The following is a 20640-nucleotide window of genomic DNA, read 5'->3' on the forward strand; positions in this document are numbered from 1 at the left end:
TTAATTAAGATGCATAAGGTTCATTACTAATTACCAATTGAATACATGAATTTTATAATTCAACTTAATTAATTAATTTGAAAACGTGGATGGATGTGTGTGTATATATATATATATTATTTATGCGCATGCAGGACAAATTGATTAATATGTATTAATTGATCCCAAAGCCAAAAATCATAATTTTTCATGTTGTGTTCTTTAGATTTTTGTTTCAGTCTTTTTTTCACTCATCTTTTTTATTTCTTTTTTTGGGAATTTGATTCTCTGATGATCTTTTTTTTTTCTCGTTTTCATTGATCTGATGAATGTGCTTTTTTTATAATCATTAGGATCTCACTTCTCATAATCAAACATCTCCTCTACAAAATACACTTTTTTTTCTTTGTTTAAATTTAGAGCAAAGTAGTTTCAATTATTGATATGATTAAATTTATCGTTAATTTAATTATCGACATAAGCTTTTGAGTTACCTAGTAATTGTAACATAGTGTTATAGTAGGAGATTGATCTTGTGTTAATTAAAACATATTACTGTTTTGATACCATTTCTTTCACAATTAATATTGATTTATGCTTATGAGATCTTTCCCAGATTTTTTTTAAACTCATCAACGAAAGAGAATGTTAAAGTGGTGATATAATTAATAAATTTACCCTATTTAAGCTTTGAATTAATTAATGATTTAGTATAATTCAAAGTGTTTTACTAGGAAACCTTTGGTTGGAATGCAACAACAGCATGTTTAAAAATTCCTAAGAAACTACTTCATGGTGTACTTAAATCCTCCAACTTTGTACTTCCATTTCATATACATTGACTTTGCACTTTTGATCATCTCCAACTCATTGCAATATATCGGTTGTGATACGGATAGTATGAACATATATGTACTAATTTATGATCTCTTTTGTATCTTGTTAAGAAAAAAAATAGTAATGCAAAATTCATACCATATATTGTTAATATGAAAGTAGCAATAATTATGATCAATTTAAGGGGGTCTAAGTTGATTTAAGTGTACCTACAATGTACAATGAGGAGTGGAGACTCATTGGAAGCTATCCATTGCAACTAAATTAGAAACAAAAGCAAATGATAGTTTCAATTTCAGAAGCCCAAACAAAATGATTAACTTTTTTTTTTTTTTTTGGAAATTAGAACCCAAAGAACTAAACCAATTAGCACAACCTCCATGCCATTAATAATTTACTTGTCCTATACTGTGTGTTTAAGAAGAAACATTCCACTACATAGATGTAATCATATTGTCTCCACAATTCAAAGTGTTGAGGCATTTGGGGATAGGAAAAAAGAAAGAAAAAAACTTTTGATCTTCTACCAATGTGTTGTATGCAAATCCCAAATTTAAGTCCACCTTGTCCAATAAAAAGTAAAATAAAATAGACCACAATTTGACCAAAACCCTAATATTAAAGATATTTGACCAAAAAAATTATTTTCTTAGCTTTATCAATTTGTTCAAAAAGATAGAATGGACATACACCCAGTAAAGTTAAAAGAATAATAATAACAATAAGGTTAAATAGCCATGGCTTTATTGAAGAAATTAAATAACAATTTAGTTTTTAATACTTGCAAACATATATCTATTTACCCCTTAGTACTTTTTCTAAGAAATGATATAGTATCTATAGTAATTTTTATTTTTTTTTTTATCAAAATTAGTGTTAGCGTTCATTACATACCAACTTATTGTTTGTAGTTTATAGCTGATTCAATTTCATTGATTCATACTAGTTACCTTTTTTACGATAGGAATTAAATCATTCAAGAACTAAACTATTACAAAACTTAAAAATACATCGACAATTAAAATTAAAAAACTAAAAGCATTTTTAAGCTATCGATGTTGTAGGAGCGTCCTTTGATACGAGGTGATGTACGCTTGGAATCGTGAAATAATGGGATTCAATTAATATGGTTAGGGACTTTAGAATATATATGTGTGGATATTTTTAACTCTGTTTGAAGTGACAAACATGATTATTGCAAAAGCAAATATTTTAATTCCTTTGACCTAAACAATATGAAAGAATGAAAGAATTAATGGGGCTTAGGTTTTGTAGTCTCAGTTAGGTCTCTACTTTAAACTTATAATTAGGGTTTCTTCTAAAACTCTTAAAAAGTAGTTCTTTTGTTTCATCCACTTTTCTTTCTTTTTTTTGCATAATTATCCGATCCCACTTAAAAAAAAGGTAACGTTTGGGCATTTTCAATCTTCTCTCTTCCAAATTCATAAGAATATCAAAATGTGTATTATATATATCACTAAAGTTCAAACTCAATTCTCCCAAGACTGGAAAAAATAAAATAAAATTCTTCTACTTATAAAGTGAGAAAGCAAACACAGTAAAGTGAAATCCACATAGATCAACCTAAAAAGAAGAGGGGACCAAAATAAATTGAAACCAGAATAAAATTTAGAGCAATTACAAAATGATCATATATATATAAATATATGGTAAGTTATAAGTTTGAACTCAATCTTGTTGAAGGTAATTCAATGGAAGAACTCTATTCCTTAGTAGGTCCAAGCTCAAGGCATGTGGAGGAGGCATAGGATAATGTACATCCAAAAAGAGAAAAGGCAGTTTCTCGAGGATTGGTTTCGAGGGTTGGGCCAACCAGTCAAGCCGGTGAATGTATACAGATCGCAAACTTACAAAATATATAGGGTTAGTTTGTCATGTTGCAACCTCGAGTGTTGAAGTTAAACAACCATGAAATCGCATGATCTACACATAACTCAAGGAATAGGAAAGACATTACAAATATATTCATTCGAGAAACTCGAAAGAAAATAGTTAGTAGCCACCAAATTAGGAGAGTATTGACCGTATATACTTCTTGTGTGCTAAACTATACACACTCCTCTACTAGCTCCATTCGAGTGTGGTAAGGTAAAAAAGCGAGATCAAACGTAGAGAAGCAGAACGAACTGAGATCAAACTCATGAGGAGCCCACAACAACAACGATTTCAAACGAAATTTCGAACATCAATACATATTTGATGACAGTTAAACTAAATAATACCCCTTAATTCACACTTTTGTGAAGGACGAGTCCTCGATTTGTTCGCATAATAGTGTCGCAATCAATGGAAGGGTTAGCTTTGGTTTGCTTTATGGGTGTCTGACAATTTTTACTACAAAAATATTCGCATTGACAGGAAGGAAAAAGGAAAAAAAAACTAGAGATTATAAAAGTATGAAATAATCATGTTTTGAGCAATGATTTTGTCCAATTGGCAGAGTCAGCTTTTAAAGGGGAAAATGGCCATTAATTGTACGAGTGGCCATTTAATTTGTAGCCCAAAACCATGATTTAGATTGGGAAGATTAAACTTTATTTATTAATTAATATAAACAATTTTGCTAAATAATATAATTAATGGATGCTTAATTGGGCATATTGTTTGAAAGTGAAAAACGACGTCGTTTGCATATGGTGAATGATGATGCTGGGACAGCCACGTACATTTTGATTATTGTGACTTCTTGCAATTGCTTGCAATGGAGACAACAACACAACAATGGATTCTCTCCTTCATCATCATCATCATATTCATTATTCATATGCTTTTCTTTAACACTCATGTTTGTATTCTCGTCATTGTGTTGCTTCGTGATGCTATCGAGAACCGAGAGAAGAAGGAAAGGTGTTCGAGATATACGTTATAAAATAGTTCAATTTTAACGTTTTCAATGAATTTAGTATGAATGTTTTTTAGTGTTATGAAAGTAGGAATATGAAAATTTGAAGTTTTAATCTCGAAAGAATGAATGAGTGTTAATTATTGTTGGCATATTAGATTTGTTGTAATAGAAAAGGTTAGGCCGATTTAATGAATTTAATTGAGTTAGTTTTATTTAAGTGTATTTTATAATTACGATGCACCTATCTTCATGCATCACATTATCATCAAACAGTACATAAATGAATTAAAATATTTAAATAAAATATAAGATGAAGAATTTTTCACGAGACAAATTATGATTGAACAATTTGGTGGAATGCACAAAGATGAGTGTAGCTTGGGATGTACCTATATATATATATACACACAACGTACATATATACAATATTCTATCTCTGAAATGATTTTTTCTTTTTTAAAAAATGTCCATAAAGAAAGTTTAGGAAAGTATTTAAAGATTGATTTTGATTTCGTTTATTTTTGGTTGATTTAAAATTCGAAGCACAAAATCGCAATCAACTTCGATTGACATTAGAATTATTGGGCCGAAACGAGCACTTCAAAGGCCCATCTTCTTAAAGAGTGTGAACGAAGGGCTGGTTCTGAGTCAGGCCCAATTACCTTCGGTATTCATTTTATCACAGGCTGAAACTTCAGTTCACACAAAAAGTAACCACTTAGAACTAATAATTACGTAAATAATAACATTTTCAAATCAAATGAAGTAAAATTTATGATAAACTTTGATAAATTCTTATTAGAGTTATAGTCAATCATTGATACATTTTGAGAACTTGGTCTAAACTTGGTCTAAACTTTGTTTTATCTGTAAATTCTTATTTGGTTTGTCTCGGGAGAAATAATATTAAATCTTAATGAGACTTCTTATACATGTAGATTAATTGTTAAATTGATTAAGGGTCAGATGTGTTTGTAAATTCTACCATCTAAATTGACAATTAAGTTTGATAGAATGTTTCATAAAATTGACTAAATTTTCACCTTTTATAAAAAGTACAGACCCAAGTAATTTCTAACCTTTTTTTTTAGGTAAAATTCTTTTTTCTTTAAGTTTTCTTTTTCTTCTGTCTAGTTTCTATTTGGTCACTAAATTTTAAAATGTTATATTTTGTTTAGTTCTTAAGTCTAAAAATGTTAGAATGAGATTTGTGTTTTGTTTCAATCTAGTCCTTAAATTTCAAGATTTACAGTTTTATCTTAATCTATCACTTAATAGTAGTACACTTTCACGGCTTTAATGTCAAATTTTCACAGGGTGTTTGCTTAGTTTATAGGCAAAATGAGAGATCGGTTTATTATTTAGACAAAAATATCAAATAATACAATAGATTCACCAATAAAGTTGAATATATATATTGCACCACTCTACATCTCAAACGTTGGATAATAGATTCAAAATATTTCACAGAGATTTTTGTTGGAAAATACTTTTGACTAGTATCGGAGGAATAAACATAAATATAATAGAAAAATTAAAAGAAAACAACCAAACGGAAAACACTAAGAACTTTAAACTTGAAAAACAACTATACCTTGTAAACTCCAGATAATATTCCACCGTTCAAAAAGATCACAACCACACATAAATTTATCCTCAACCATAATTACAAAAGTACTCTCTCAAAGTTTTTATACCGTTCACATCATTTAATCTTCCTTTCAAACTAAAGAATACAAAAGAGAATTTAACCAGAGTTGACACGCCTAATAAGCTTAAAGTATTTATAGCCATAATAGACTTCAAACAAAATGCTTAAACTTGTTTATAGTGTTCGAAATCAATGATATTTCTTTTAAGCTTTGGAATATGTAACTACTGCTCATATTCTATATTTTATGGAGTTAAACCATTTTTATGTGATCATGGATGATTCTCTTCTTTTTGTCGCCCTCTGATTTGGCAATAAGAAAGAGTAGAAAGGCATGAAGCAGAGCACACAATTTTCCTCGAACTTTTGATGGAATATATAAATATAACATGTGGTTAGGTAAAATGCTTTTAGAAGCATTAAGTTTTCATATTGAATAACAAAATCTTCACCCATTTGTTAATGATTTAATAGAGACCAAAGTGATCCATTTCATATCTTTTTCTTATTATGAATTGGGTGACAATATCTTGTGGCTGCCCAACTTCCAACTTACTAAGGTTCTTTTGATATCAGGAATCTCTTTCTCAGTGCATCTTTAGGTAACAGCTGTCCAATTTTTATTTTATTGTCAATGTTGATTCGTTACTAAAATAAAATTTGATCGATGAACTCAAAACATAAAAGATGACGGGTGAAGATAAATTTAATATTATATCATTTTATGAAACTCTCAAATTAAATAAGAGGGTTTAAAAGCAAAACCAATAGACAATATCTATATATGTGAATAATTATAAGTCTGACTCAAATCAAAAGCTAGTGTGCAGAATCATTGAAGAGAAAGAAGAAAATTGAAGGATGAAGGGTAAAGTGTTGATCAATTTTGCACTAACAATTTGCTTCTTCTTCTGTTGTAGCTCAGGCAGAGTGATTGAATCTCCACACTATAAAGTGATTCATGTAGAATCAGATTTTGAAATCAGACAGTACAAACAAATTTCATGGATGTCTGCTCTTGTTCAAGGAACAGCCTCCTTTGAAAAATCCACTGAACAAGGCTTCCATAGGTAAGTTTATCATTATCTGTTTGGTTCCCAAGAAAATGTGGTGAGACTTTTCCTTATGATTCTTCATGTAATGTTCTTCTCTTTTATATTTCTTACATAATCAGGTTGTACCAATACATGCATGGTGCTAACAGCAATTCCTATCACTTTCTATTTACTTCTCCTGTCACAACCACCATTATGACATTGACACGTGAACCCGAGCGTTTGGTTAGGTATTATCTGCCCATTATGAACGCTGAAAACCCGCCGCTGCCGAATTCTGAACTGAATGTTCATTTTGAGAAATGGAGAAACAATTGCTTGGCAGTCAGGAGGTTTCCTGGATTTGCTAAAGATGATAATATCAACAAAGAAATTGATGCTTTAAAGAGCAGCTTGAGCAAGTACCTACCTGAAAGTGCAGCTGTTTCAGAATACACCATTGCACAGTACAATTCTTCACGTCGCTTGTTGGGGCGTTTGAACGAAGTCTGGCTCGACGTTTCGGGTTTTACTACTGAAGGATGTCAACCCCTGTAAGAAGTTGCTTGAGTTGGCTTGCAGGCTGTGTGGATTGTATTATATAGCTCAATAAAATGTAATGCCTTTCTGGGGTTAGAAAACTAAATAATGCCTTTTGATTTGGAAAAACTAAATAAGAAACCATATTATAAGCACTGTTCTCGAAGTTCTTTTGCCAATATCTTTAGAGTTTAAACAGAACAAGTCACTTGATCATGTTCAAATTCTTTAATCTTTTTTTATAATCTTCACGTCATAAATGTTGGTTCTCAAGATAGAATGTTGAAGTTAAATTCTTATCATTTTATGATGGTTTATAACTTACTTTTTAGCAATGTCGAGCGAGATCATTGTAAGAAGCCTCCATATCTTCATCGTTGATTCTACTTGAATAACAGTAATGATAAAATCATTATTATGCAGATGGTGGCGAAGCAAAATACGAAGATTGCAACGGTTCGAAAATATAGAAAAAATTGTTGCTTTTTTGGTGTTAATCTTTCATTGTTCTTGAAAATACTCCAAGAGAAAGGATCGATTGCTCGATCATGACGAGGACAACGACGTTCAGGACCTTGATCTTTGCTGATAATGGTAGAAGTAGAACTCATCCTGAGAATGATACCGATAACATAAAGAAAACTCATCTATCTTTCCAGTTTGTTGAGTTCTAGTTGTTGAGGAAATAAATGCATAAGAGTTTTGTGGCTTTAATGTAAATTTGAGTGTTTGTTGCTCTGTGTTGGAAATGGAAGTTTGTGAAAAGCAAAAGCTTTATTTCACCAAACTGACCAACTATCATTCAATTGTAATGCAATAAGATATCACTTTTATTCTCTTAATGTCACCTTTCACCAAAATTACTTTTTTTACTGCCTTTCTTTCAGTATATGACTTTAATAAGTCATTTTCTCATAGGAAAAGTCATATAAATAGAGAGAGAGAGAGAGAGAGTGAAGAGAGGATTACATTTGGGGTCTTGTTTGGACAACATATACTTCCCCATCTCTAATCACACCTTCTATGTCTTGAGGAGATCCATAAAGTTCCTCAATTGCATTTCCTGCACGAGCAATGCTAGAGAGAATCGACTTCCTAAAGTTGTCGTCCACAATGAGTGGATCCGTCGTGTAATCTAGAACAACCTTCTCTTCTTCGTCCATCGGTACACTATGTCGAAAAAGTTCTCAATCAATAATTAAGCATGGAATTACATGATGGTTATATTTTAACATCAGCAACTGACAAGTAATTATTCTTCCTTTTCCTTTTCCTACTGCTTGATACCAATATTTAATTGGTATTGATGAGATTAACATAGGCTGAGATTTGAAATTAACAGGTTATGGAATATATTTGAGAGTACCTGTCGTAGAGACCTGCCCCGGCATATCCTTCAAGGTCCTCACCGTTGGAATCAGATCGGAAAATAATGGATCGTCTGATGAACAGACCGATGGGCTTGCTTGGGTAACCCAACACCTGAGTCATGTCAAATTCAAAATTGTTTTGAGATTCACTTATCACATCAAGTGGATTAGTTATTGGAGAAAGAAAGATTTCTGTCAAAAGATAACAAAAATATACTGATCTTTAGAATTATTTATGAATAGTTGAAAAATAATGGTTTGATATACATTGCCTACCAAACACATTTTACAACATGAATTTGAGAGATCATCAAATGACAAAATTTACCTTGGGAGTATCTAAATCATTTTTCTTGCATATAAAGCTTAAAGCACGTCCTGGATAAGCTCCTACTAGAGTTTCTCCAAGTCCTTTCACAACCTAGAGTAATAACGAGATAAAAACAAAATAAAAAATCTCTTAAATCAATTAGATGCACAGATGGTAAAGCAACAAATAAATTAAAGAAAATTGATACCTCAGCATAAATCTCAGACGAGTCTCCAGAAGACGGATTGGTTGTATGGATAACAAATGCATAGTCAGCATTAATGATTTCCTGAACAAGGACAGCCATGCAGAGATAGTCGTGATCTAATTTCACCTTTCTCGTGCTGAAGTAAGCTCTCTCATTCCACTTTGAAGCCCACACCTGAAAATGACAGATAAGTAACCCTAAACAGCATATTTAACTTCTAAAACTTCAAAATCCAGCTTGAACTTTGACCAAAATATGAAAGTTTCACCGAGGATGAACAGGTGAATTTGACAGTGTACTAGGGAGAATGTCTTAACAAAATATGTAGCAATAATTAGGAGGCACTTACTGATGAATATTCTTTTTAAAAATTTAGATTTTACACGAGGGTTTGAATCCTTAACAAATTATTCGCACAGACCAGCATCATATTCAAACAGAATGGAGTAACTCACCTTCTTTATAGCCATCCATGCTTGCTCCCATCGCTTTTCACCTTCATCACCAGGCCAGGGCATTCCCGAACTTTTCATCTTAGATTTTAACTCAAGCACCTGAAAATTGAAGACATACAAACTAATCTTTGAAAACTGAAATGGGCTGCAGTAACTATTATCTTTAAACTTTTCATCTTGCTGATGCCAACCGATATAAAGTTCCAGGAAGCTTCCAATTCAAATTTATAAAGAAAAAGAAAATCTAAATGAAGCGAAACGATCATAAGTTAACAACTGTACTATAAGTTCAAAGTCACACATTATCTTTTTCTGGAGTAAGAAAACAAATTGCAACAGAGTTGAGATAAACACTATATACATGTATGCTTGATCATTTAAAATCAATTGATACTTTGTGTTCCATATACATATATGCATATCACAAATGTTACGCCAATAATAGGGAAACTATACCAATTGAGGGGGTGCTGCCAGCTGTAGAACTGTCTTGCGAATCTCCTTCAGAGCACTGGACTCCCCCGATCCTAACTTAATTTTCAAATCATGAACCTTTTCCGCCACAGCCTTTTAAACCATAAGAAACCAAAAAAAAAAAAAAAAAAGCTTAAACAGTTATCTATTTTGGATGAACTATAGATCCTCAATCTGCACTGAAGAGTAGAAGCCAAAATTGAACACGTGATTGACAATTCAGGATGTGTGAAAGTAGAAGTATTAGCCAAGAATATTACAGCTTTGAGAACCCATAAACCATTATAGCCATTTTGTTAGATACCTAGATTAGTATAGGGTAATTAGATTTGTTGGCAGTTTGATGGTTATAAACAGGAAGTTGGGGAGTGAAGAAAGGCATGAAGATTTTGGTGAAGACAATGGGCTGCAACATTCCTTGAAAGAAAGGAAGGGCAGAGGGTTAGGGTTCCTTCAAGTGTTCTTGTTTGTTCTTTATTTGGTTGTAATTCTGTAGAAGATATCAATAAACCTAGACACAATATCAATGTTCTATCACATTTTTATGGAAGTCGAACAATAGATCTTGCACATTGATAGAACTTTATGTCAAAATCTTTATATGTAATATCATTCAGAGATTAAAAGAAAAACCTTATTTGATTCATCAGACAAAACTTCCTCAAAAACTCCAAATGGAAGGGCAACTGAGGTAGGGATCCCAACCCAAGATGGCACTTTTCCTTTCAGATAAGAAATATTACGTGATTTTGCTCCAACCTAAAAGCAAAAACGAATTATAAAAATTGACATTAAGAGTCCCTACCTAAACAACAGAGAGAGAGAAACTTATGAGTTAAGGTTCGAATCCTAACCAGGTCACTTGTGAACTCTTCAGATACAATGGCATATTTACCACTAAAGTGCTTTCTGACAAGAGTTACTGGTGATGGAGCAGCATCATTCTCGTGGATCGAACTTGCATCCTGTACCTCATCCTCCTTTACCTCGCTAATTTAAAGTGAACATATGGTTCATTTTTATACTATCTCACAACAGTTATAAAGATGAACTGAGTAGTGGACAGGGAAGAGAATCGAAGAAATAATGGTATGTAGTTATTAATTGATAAAATCTCAAAATTTCTAACTGCTCTAAAATGGGACAATGTGACGCCTTAAGCTAATGTAAGAAGATGCTAGTACCTATATACAATATCAGCAGATGTAGGCTTTAGACGGATCAACTTCCCTTCTTTAACTTGAAGGTCCGATAGAATACTTGAATCAAAGCATGTTGCAAAGCAAACCTACCGGAGACAAGCAAATTAACATTATATGATAAAACATATTGGCATGGTACTTGTTTGTAATGTAACAAATAACTACCTTTCCATTTCTTGCTCGAACCGAAACATGAGATAGAACATCTGGCATATCAGGTGTCAACACTGCAACAGTACCATCTGGAATTTCTTCCTCACCTTTTACTCGGTTTGCAACTAGAATTGTTGGCTTCTCATATGATTTATTCTGAACAGCTAGCAACTCATCCACAACAACTACATAACCAACAGCTTCAACTGGGCTAATGATCTGCCAGCTGTTATAAAGCAGGCAAAATTGTATTAGAAGGCTGTTGCTGGATTTATCTAATTTCCACTTCATTTAGCTGTATTTAACTACTGTTAGTGCACTAAATTAACCCTTTTTCTTTAGAAAGTTCAAACAGGAAATAGTGTGCAACTCAACCTCCCAAGGTTAGCAGTTGTCCGCAAAACAGGATCAAGTCTATTTAGAAGTGAGGATAAAGAGGAAGCTGATCCCGAACGGATGATTTCTTCAGTAAATATGTCAACCTGCAAAATCAAACTATGAGAAAAAGTTAAAAAATTCTCGCAACATAAAATAGCACATTACAACATGTCAGGACATACGGCCCATTGGTCAACACCAAGCAGTGACCCCAAGTACTCAGCAGATGGCTGCAGGATGCGGTGGTATTCTTCTCCCTTGTTAGCAAGTGCAAGACGGGTTCTATCAAGTACAGACTTCGCATATAATGCCCAATGGTCATTTTTACTTCTTGTGAGGTTTAATGCAAGATCCCATCCCTTCGAAAAAACAAAACAAATATTACAATGAGAGTTCTCTACATCTTTGGTGTGGAAACCGATGTTCTCATTATCGACCTTCAATCAAAAGGCTGAACTACTAGAACCAAATCTATAAAACTATAATGTCGCAAGTAAGGGGGGGATAACAGTTTGTTCAAGAATTCAACTTCTTGGTTTTAGTTCACAGTTTTTATTAATATTACCTTCAAGCAGTAGATGAGATCCTCGTTATCATCAGATGATAGTGCAAGATTTTCCAGAACAAGAGTGATGAAGTACATAATTTTCTGCAAAATAAATAGATTAGATTATCAACAATATATTTGGACTGCAAGAAAATATGATCAAATGCAGGACAATGAACACTTTTACTGTTTTAAGTTCACGTGCTAGCTCATAAAGAAGCAATACCTCCGGTCCTGCAGTATTTAGTTCCTCGTATCCCCTCTCAACAGCAGTCCTAACAGCAGAATCGAGGGCAATATCCAAAAATAAGAGATCCCTCAGACGGTCTCGAGGTTTAAGAAGCAGAGGACGTAGTTCTTGCCGAGCTTCAAGCAAGCCCTGCATTTAAAAACATAGTCAAAGCACATTTTGAAAGATACAAGGTGGTCAAAATTGATGGTGATGCAAAGAATGTGCTCGAGGAAGGAATTCATGATACCTCAAGAAGTGGTTCAACATTCTTGATTTCAATATGTTCTAAAACAAATTGCAGCAAACCCTGTTTCAAAGACATCACCAAACCAAATACTAGTTATGTGATTTAACAGGTAAAAATTAAGATAAAGTAGATAACATTAACATCTCATAATTGGCTAACGCTAATATTATATTATTCTATATCCATCTGTGAGAGGTGCGTAGCCTTAACCGAAGAAAAAAGGTTGTTCCCAACCCAGTCTAGGGGAGACCTCAACCATATTTCCTTAAATCAAACACTAATCTGATATATAAGAGTAAATTGAAATAGAAGTTGAAAGCATTACCGGTAATTCAGACGGCAAACCAGAAATAGGATTTATCTGCACCCCAACCATGAAGCCTTGACCCTAAAAAAATTAAAGTTCCTTGTAATAGTTGAACACAAAGAAGACTATGAATAAAAATTGTAACCAATTCTACCTCAGATCTATAGCCAAAGCAGTTTTGAATTGCAGATTCTAGATCTGCACCTGAATGAACTGCCTGCATTTTAACCGAACTAAAATCAGAAATATCATAATCGCAACATTATACGTTAGCACTGATTAAAAAAAGAGACAGGCAGAGTGAATCCTTACAGTGCTAGAGTACATACAAGGACAGAATATCACATCAATTCTATAAGCATGAAGTTTTCGTATTACCAATGAAGAAAATGCAAAGCTTAGGGTTGTGATGGTTAGAAACAAACCTTCAGCGTTCTCATGTAGTTTCCTAAATCTCGCAAAAGACCATCCTTCTGGTCTCCCCTAAAATTTGGCTCAGAATGGATTGCACGATCATAGCTTAAAAGTCGTTCTTTTGTGATTCCATTCTCATTCAAAGTTTTCCAGTAAACGCCAATATCAAAGTCACTATTAATGTAATCAATTAATGCCTGCAATAAGGTATTATGAGGTAAGTTCTGAATGATATGCAGCAGAGCACTAGAGAAGGCCAGGATAAATCATAGAACTCGTACCTGACAGATAACTACATCGTCAGGGCTAGTATTATTGTGCAACTTCTGATGCCATTCTTCCATCATTCCTCCTTTGCAATCATTGTTTCTCTAACAACAAATACGTAGTTAAAAATTACCAACAGTCAGTTAATGATAAAGCCTAAAGGAGACCAAAAAAACAAAACACTACAAGAAATGATAATCTAATTCTACCACCTGAATGACTAAAATTTCATCCCGAATTCTCTGTCCAACATCTCCTTCACCACCTCGTCCAACAGTAGACATAATCATCCGTAAAATCTCCCTATATTGTGGATGGTTTGCATAGATATTCTCTAACAAATCTGTGAGTCTGTCTTGTGCTTTACTGATTTCACTGCAACAGTGGGTGAAAAAAAAATCAAACATGTGATTCAAAGGACTGAAAGAGCAGACCCACACAGAGAAACCCTTGTTCTGCTTGGGAACAAAACGTGTGCATAATAGCTAACAACAGTCAAATGTGGATTGCATGCAAGTCACTACTGGCTCAATGAGTCGGATTAAATGAATTGTTCACAAAACAAAATATCCCAAAGCCAAGGAAGAGCACATTAGCGATTTACCGTGGTTTCACATTATAGTTTTTATTCCATATAAGCTGCCTTGTTGCCATAAATCTCATCCACACCAAGATCCCTGCAAGTCCCAGTTCACCAGCATCTTTAGCTTGATCCACCAAGTCAGCTGCAATGTTAAATCTGATCAAAAGAATAAGAGAGACCGCACTGTAAGAAAATTTTAAAATATAGTATTTCATGAGCAATATAAATGAGGGAGAGGGAAGCCCTCGAAAACTTTGTCCATTCTTCATCCCACTGAAGCTTTGACTCACAAACAAAGTTTGTTCAAAAGGATGAAGTGAACTTAGGCCAATCATTGCTGTCCCTTATGAACTCCCTCACAAATAGCTTAGAACTTGCAATGTTCTATATTACACGGAAAAAATGATAAAAGATAAACTTATGGATCATCCTGGAACAAGAATTGTGAAAGAAAGTATATGATGGCACCATTGATAGGCAGCATATGAAAAAACACATGCAAAAGCTCTAAAAATTATAAAATTTGTTTCCTATTAGCTTCTAAAATATTGAGGGAATGGCAAAAAGTTTATTGTATTTATGTTTTATGAAATAAAAAGCAAAAGATGTGGGTACATTGAAAACGTTGATGAATAGACGATTCATATGCCATATGAGACTCCTGCTTTTTGTGAAAATTACATGATTCGGCCAGAAGAAACAAAGAAAAGTGGTTTATTATTAGTTTGAAGTTATAAGAATATATGTCAGATTCGCCATAACTATATTACACAGTCTACCTTACTTTCAAGCTTTTATAATTGACAATGCTTTAGACACGAAATTAGCCATTACAAGATCACTCAGGGTACCTTACTTTAAAGCTTTTGTAATCATCAATGCTTGAGACAAAAACATCTGTCCAGGAGATTCATCCTAATCCCATGGCAAGGATTTTCCAACTCCATTGCCTATCCCCACAAAAAGTAATTTTCATAAAGAAAGCTTTGGCAGTTCTCCTGGCATTAATTGTAACTTATAGTGATGGGACACAAAGGGGGGAAAAGAAGAAGGGGAGCCGACCGGCTCTCAACGCATAATACACAGAATCAAGCTGATTTCTCTCTCCATATTTTATTGCTAGCATGGAGCACCATGAAGCTATTGACAAACTATCAAAAGGAGCTAGTAGCAACTTTCATGATTATTACACTAAAGTAAAATATAACTGCAGGCTCCATTTTTTACACCAAGAAAGTTACAAGAAGATATTTCGTAATTAGATAAAAACAGCTTAGTCAGACGAGAGTCATTCAAGGTTACTGACCGATGCATAAAGGACTTTTCTGCCTCACTCTCCAGTTCTGCAATATTATCCAACAATGACTTTGCAGTACCTTTGCCACCCTCAGTAACCTTTAATAAGGAGCTTTTCTCAGTCATCAAAAAAAGGTCTGGCATAGGACTAGACATAAACCACAGTATAATGAAGAAGAAATATCACCTTTCGCACTTTCTTTGGTTGGATGGCAAAGGCAACATAAAAATCTGAGCCTTTGTTCTTGATCCAATTTCCAGAAGACTGAAGAACAAACGACATTCCCAAAAAACCGTCCTCTTCGATTAAGATTTCAAGATATTGGACCTATAACATGAGTTATTGAAAGATTACGCTTAAGCCACTAAGCATGCATTTTCAATTTGAGCTATAGGAGTCAAAACTCATAAATTCAAGAGAAAACTAAAAAGGCACCCATTCTTATCTTTACCTTTAGAGTGGAACCATCATCATTGAATATGAATTGTGTTTCAGCTGCCTGGCTCAATGAAACTGAACCTGGTGGAAGTACATCAGGAGGTGGTGTCTGAAAAGGGACGAGTTTACATAAATTCCCTCAGTGGAAAAGAAGCATTTGGGTATGTACAACTTGTCTTAAGAAAACAAAAGTTTTAGAATATAACCAGCCACTCGCCAGCATTTGTTCTAGACAAGCCCCAGTGAAGAGTAATGGGCTGCTGTAAATCTGTAGCCAAATAAACCTTTGTCTTGCTAGAAGTTTTTGTTACAAGTACCTGGCAAAATAAAATGGATTAGAAAAAATAAAGTAGCCTTGTAAAATAGGAGCTAAAATAATATCATTTTCCTACCAAAAGATCCTTATCACCAAGCTTGTAGATGATTTTGTTTATTACATCATCACCATCCTGTTCCTCCTTTATCTTTGCAAATTTCTCAAATTCTGTCAAGGCTTTTGGTTTGGCTGTATATGTTTCCTCTATAGGTTGAGATTTATATTGATTTACAAGTTGCACCAAGTCCCTCGTCTTGCGCTGAATTTTATCTACCCTAAAGTACTTTTTATCCTGCAACTGCTTTGCTACTTTAGTTTTAATTTCTCCTTTGGTAATCTTCTTCCGAATCTCATCAATACTTGCACCTTTATTTAGTTCCGACAGCAACTCTTTCTTTGCTTCTTCAAATTCCCTCTATAAAGAATTGAAGGGAATAAACAATTAAATTAAGTAATGAAATAGCATATCAGTGGATGTATAGAAGGTTATTGGTATATAGCAGGAGGGAGAGAATAAAAAATCCCACACACAAACAGCTTATATGCATTGATGCTGAAAGGGTATTTGAAATTACAAGTTGCTGCTCAGGAGAAAAATTGGGTTTCCCTGCTTTCTCCCAACGTAGATAAGCTTGAATTTGAGCAAGTTCATCAGGAATTGTCATGTCTTTAGGAGTGGAGAGCTCCATTGTTTCAGTCCCATCGTTTTCTTTTGTCAGTCTAGCTCTGAGATCTTGTAGGGTAGCACCCCTGGTTAATTCCTGCAATAACTCAGCTCGAGCTGCTTCATACTCCTCCTACAATAAAATAAAATTTTGTTAAAATAGACAATCCACATCATCTAGCAACCTCTTTTCAATGGTTAGCAAAAAGATATCTCAAAGCAGATTGCTTTAGCAGAGCCTTTATAGATGAATTACCTAATTTTGGTAAGATTAAACCCAAAAAAATAAAAGGTAATAGCAGTATAGCTCAATACGACCTACAAATAAATTTAACTTTGCTGCAATCCTGTCTAATTCTACCTTAACGTTAAAAGATAAGTTAAAATATACATACGCTATTTAAAAGTAGAAAAAATAGAGAAAACTAGAAAAAGGAATGTAGAAAGTCCTGAAAGAAGTATATTGAAAAACTGGAGAGAATCATCCTTGCCTGCTCCTGTTGTGGAGTATATGTCTGTTTTCCCTTTCTTTCCCATCTCAAATATGCTTGAATTTGTACCAGTTCTTCAGGAACTGAAACATCAGAAATGAACTTTTCTTTCACAGGTAACTTAACATGAAAGTTTTTGTCATTGTTCTTATACCTGGGAATCAAAAGTTTAAGAAGCAAAAAAACAACACCTGTGAATTACTGCTCTCTTCTTTCAATTATCTTTTAGAAACAAAATCAATAAAAAGGCATACCACTTATTACGAGCTTCGTCAAGTAAAAGGAACTCTATTGCTTCTATTGCAGGGTCATCAACCTCGATTGTTAGGGTAGAATTGGAACCAGACTACCAAAAGAAAGGTGAGAGGAAAAGGATACAAGACATTCAATTATCTGATAGAATAAGTTCTAGGATCTATTGATACTCAAGTTGAACTGCTGGCTAAGAACTTACATTCAGAAAGGGAGTTCTAAGAGCTCTGTTCTTATATACTTGAGTTCCATCTGGGCAATGTGATGGAAGCGCCCACGTACTGGAAACATTGAAAATTACACTAATAAGGATTAAACCAGCATAAGATAAAAAATATGCTATAGAATAATAAGTGATGATGAATAATGATAAAGAAGAAAGGATCACTATGTCCACAACTTAGCTTACTCTTTTCTATCACGTATTGCACCCCAATGAAGAAGCAGCGAGCCACCAATGTTTGTGACCAGAATATTTACACGTCTAATGGAACCTGAAGTAGGGGCACTAACATCAACCTGTTCAATTTAGTAAAGATTAACTTGGTGTAAGTGTCTACTTTGTAAGATAAAAAATAGGTAGTGGATTAAATGTCTACATGGTAAGTTTCAAAGTACCTGCAGTTCAATATTCTCATCCAGTTTGAACTTCGCAGCAAGCTGAAAACAAAAACTTGGTCAACAGATTTTTCAGAGAATCGCTAGGAACAAAAGGAGGAGGGTGTCCAATTTTGACCCCCAAAAAAACACGCCAAGAACAATGGTGATAGTTGTGTACATATTCTATTGCAATGTAGAATGCTAATGCAGAACAAATTGCCAAAAGTGCTTCATGATTCAACAGCTTGATTCCGTTCCTAATAATAGTTATTAAATCCGTTGATGCTACTGTCCAATTTCTTTTTCTTTGTCGGGAGCTTAATTAGAATATCTCTATTTCAAGACTTGACATGTAATTGTTGAACACCCGACAACTAATGACTTCATATTTTAAATTGATGCATGAAGAGGGATTGAAAGAAATGTCTTTTAAATCAACTTCATACCGTTACAGATTCAATGCTTTTAACCAAAAAGATAGTATCAAACTTTTTTTGAAGCAGAAAACTGCAAATGATCTTCAAATCTCAATAACATGACCAGGTGATCCTAGCAACCGAAAAGTACCTCAGAAGCAGGATCCGTGGCTAATACAGCACGTGTGTTAACAGGAAAGCTGCGGCAACCTGTTCCCGTGGCCATCCTTGGTTTTTTAACGTTTAGACCGTTCCCTAAGAACTTTGTTGATATAGGAGATTTCCAATGCTGTCCTGGAACTTGATTGGTTAATGCAGCTTGAAACAAAGTACTCTTATGGGTCCCGGAAGCATTGAATTTACTTTGATTATCAAAAACTGAACGACGAAGCAATGTCTGGTGAAGTATATTCTGACTAATAGAATTACTCATATTCGCTGATGCACTTCCTCTGAAGAAATCGTAGAATCAATAACTTCCGTAAATAACAAAACAACCAAAACAAAAAAACAGAAATAAAGAATCAAAACAAAAAAACCAAACTCCAAAGCAAAAGGTCACATGAATTAAATAGAACGTCGTTTTTACAAATCAAAATCCATCCTCGTGGTTTCACAGGTAATTACACTTGATTCAACGTGTTTACGCCTTACGGACCACTCAATCCAATACAAACTGTAAAACAAAATGCAGAAACCAAGCATTTCTAGCTGAAATTAAACTGCAACATCAAAGAGATTTTCATACTATAATGAACGAAACTCAAGAAAAACAACATCCTGGAATCAGTGATGCATGAGATTAAATTGAATTTGGAGAAACCAAACCTGAAGTCAAGATCAAGCTAACAAAATATGGAGATCAATCAATCGGATTGCGAGGAAGTAGTGAGCTATGAATTGGGCTCCAGTCCTGCGCGGGATTCAAAACTAGATCGTTAAAAGTCGGAGAAGTAACGTAATTGCGCGGCGTTTTATCACTAAATTAAATACGTGGAAGGATTAGAGAGGGCCACGTAAGTGAAGAGCGACGCAATTGGATCTTTTTCACGTGCTGTTTGGGAGTGAGATTACGATGAACCGGAATGGGAAGAGGGCGGAGGGTCCGTGATTTGGCCGCCGGGGAGTTAGATATTTGTTTATTTGTTCTATTTTACTTTCATTTCTTTATTAATGGGAGTTGATATTTAAAAGTACATATACCTAAATGCCCTTAGTTTTGAAAGATATTTATATTTTCATGTTTTATTTGTGATTCTTTTCCCTTTACGACTATGACATTTTTGTCATTTCCTAACTTTAATTTTTATTTGATAATATAAATTGTGCTTTTTTTAGTTAGAAAAGTTATTGGAGCCACATCCGGCAGTAGTAGACAAATCCTTCTCATGCAATGAATTGGGATCGTTCAGAAAGCGGTACGGTGACATTAATCAAATAAAAAAGTATTGATCGTAATTCAAGCTTTTTTTACTTTTTTTTAATTTAAATTGAGTTTATGATTTGAAGTTTTAATTTATTTTTATTACAGTAATCGTGTTTTTTCGTGAAGTTTTAAAATTTTTTGTAATTATTTTATTTTTAAAATAAAAGATAATAAAAATATCGAATCTTTAACTTTTAAAAATAAGCATTTTAATTTATGATAAATTTAGATGGGATGCGTATCAAATGGAATCAATTGCAAATGGGTTAGTTTTGCTCTATTTTCTATCGATTGTCCATCTTTTTCTTAGAAAGTTATTTAGGTAAAGGTTTATTTTCCTTTCGAATATAACTGACAATTCAACCATTTAAATTTAAAATACATGTGAATAATTTTTTAAAAAAGAATCTTGTAAATTAAGTTAAAAGATGATTTGATATTGCAGGGAAAATTGTGGAAATTAGGTTTAAAATATGTAATTGAGAAAGAGAGGTAAGTGAGGAAAGACATTTCACAACAAAACGGCAACCAATGAAATGGAGGGAATTGTGTGGGAGAAGACGATGGAACGATGAAAGTGTGGAAAATAGGATCCAAAACCAAAGGTCACTTTTGGTAAAAAGACGAATATATGAAAGAAAGCGAAAGGAGTGGCTAAAAACTGCAATCCAAGCCCACAACTTTAG

The 20640-nt window shown here is 33.7% G+C and overlaps 2 protein-coding genes across 4 annotated transcripts; one reads left to right on the forward strand and one right to left on the reverse strand.

Annotated features, from left to right (window-relative positions):
- The first annotated feature begins 6043 nt into the window (after positions 1–6043).
- On the forward strand, positions 6044–7105 carry LOC101213086. The gene is made up of 2 exons (XM_011657311.2): positions 6044–6403; positions 6508–7105. Exons 1-2 carry the CDS (start codon positions 6195–6197, stop codon positions 6923–6925), a joined length of 627 nt encoding a protein of 208 aa, XP_011655613.1. The 5' UTR covers positions 6044–6194; the 3' UTR covers positions 6926–7105.
- A 557-nt stretch (positions 7106–7662) lies between these two features.
- On the reverse strand, positions 7663–19692 carry LOC101218978 (alpha-glucan water dikinase, chloroplastic). 3 transcript variants are annotated; one of them, XM_031885398.1, is made up of 35 exons: positions 19357–19689; positions 19156–19204; positions 18680–18980; positions 18131–18172; positions 17922–18031; positions 17715–17793; positions 17515–17606; positions 17261–17414; positions 16681–16902; positions 16182–16520; positions 15996–16106; positions 15803–15898; positions 15538–15678; positions 15361–15449; positions 14076–14210; positions 13684–13846; positions 13486–13575; positions 13216–13401; positions 12945–13007; positions 12809–12871; positions 12484–12543; positions 12231–12383; positions 12023–12106; positions 11640–11816; positions 11455–11561; positions 11092–11305; positions 10909–11012; positions 10579–10714; positions 10358–10483; positions 9707–9817; positions 9251–9349; positions 8796–8969; positions 8606–8698; positions 8274–8389; positions 7663–8077 (listed from the first exon to the last, which is right to left on the reverse strand). In XM_031885398.1, the coding sequence occupies exons 3-35, from the start codon at positions 18959–18961 to the stop codon at positions 7873–7875; spliced, it is 4416 nt and encodes a 1471-aa protein (XP_031741258.1). In that variant the 5' UTR covers positions 18962–18980; positions 19156–19204; positions 19357–19689; the 3' UTR covers positions 7663–7872. The 3 variants fall into 3 exon arrangements, with proteins under 3 accessions (XP_031741258.1, XP_011655614.1, XP_031741257.1); XM_011657312.2 differs by lacking the exon at positions 19156–19204 and having other exon boundaries at positions 19357–19692; XM_031885397.1 differs by lacking the exons at positions 19156–19204; positions 19357–19689 and adding an exon at positions 19118–19137.
- Positions 19693–20640: the final 948 nt, after the last annotated feature.

The sequence above is a fragment of the Cucumis sativus genome, chromosome 5 (genome assembly GCF_000004075.3).
Source record: "Cucumis sativus cultivar 9930 chromosome 5, Cucumber_9930_V3, whole genome shotgun sequence".
NCBI classification, from domain to species: Eukaryota; Viridiplantae; Streptophyta; class Magnoliopsida; order Cucurbitales; family Cucurbitaceae; genus Cucumis; species Cucumis sativus.

Bases quoted from the DNA above. Each gene is read 5' to 3' on its own strand.
- LOC101213086 (XM_011657311.2), top strand. From the start codon at position 6,195: ATGAAGGGTAAAGTGTTGATCAATTTTGCACTAACAATTTGCTTCTTC. The intron at 6,404-6,507 runs GTAAGTTTATCA...TTACATAATCAG, and splicing joins ACTGAACAAGGCTTCCATAG to GTTGTACCAATACATGCATG.
- LOC101218978 (XM_031885397.1), bottom strand. The intron at 18,032-18,130 runs GTACTTTGAAAC...TAAATTGAACAG, and splicing joins ATGAGAATATTGAACTGCAG to GTTGATGTTAGTGCCCCTAC. The intron at 11,306-11,454 runs GTTGAGTTGCAC...GCTTTATAACAG, and splicing joins ACAACTGCTAACCTTGGGAG to CTGGCAGATCATTAGCCCAG.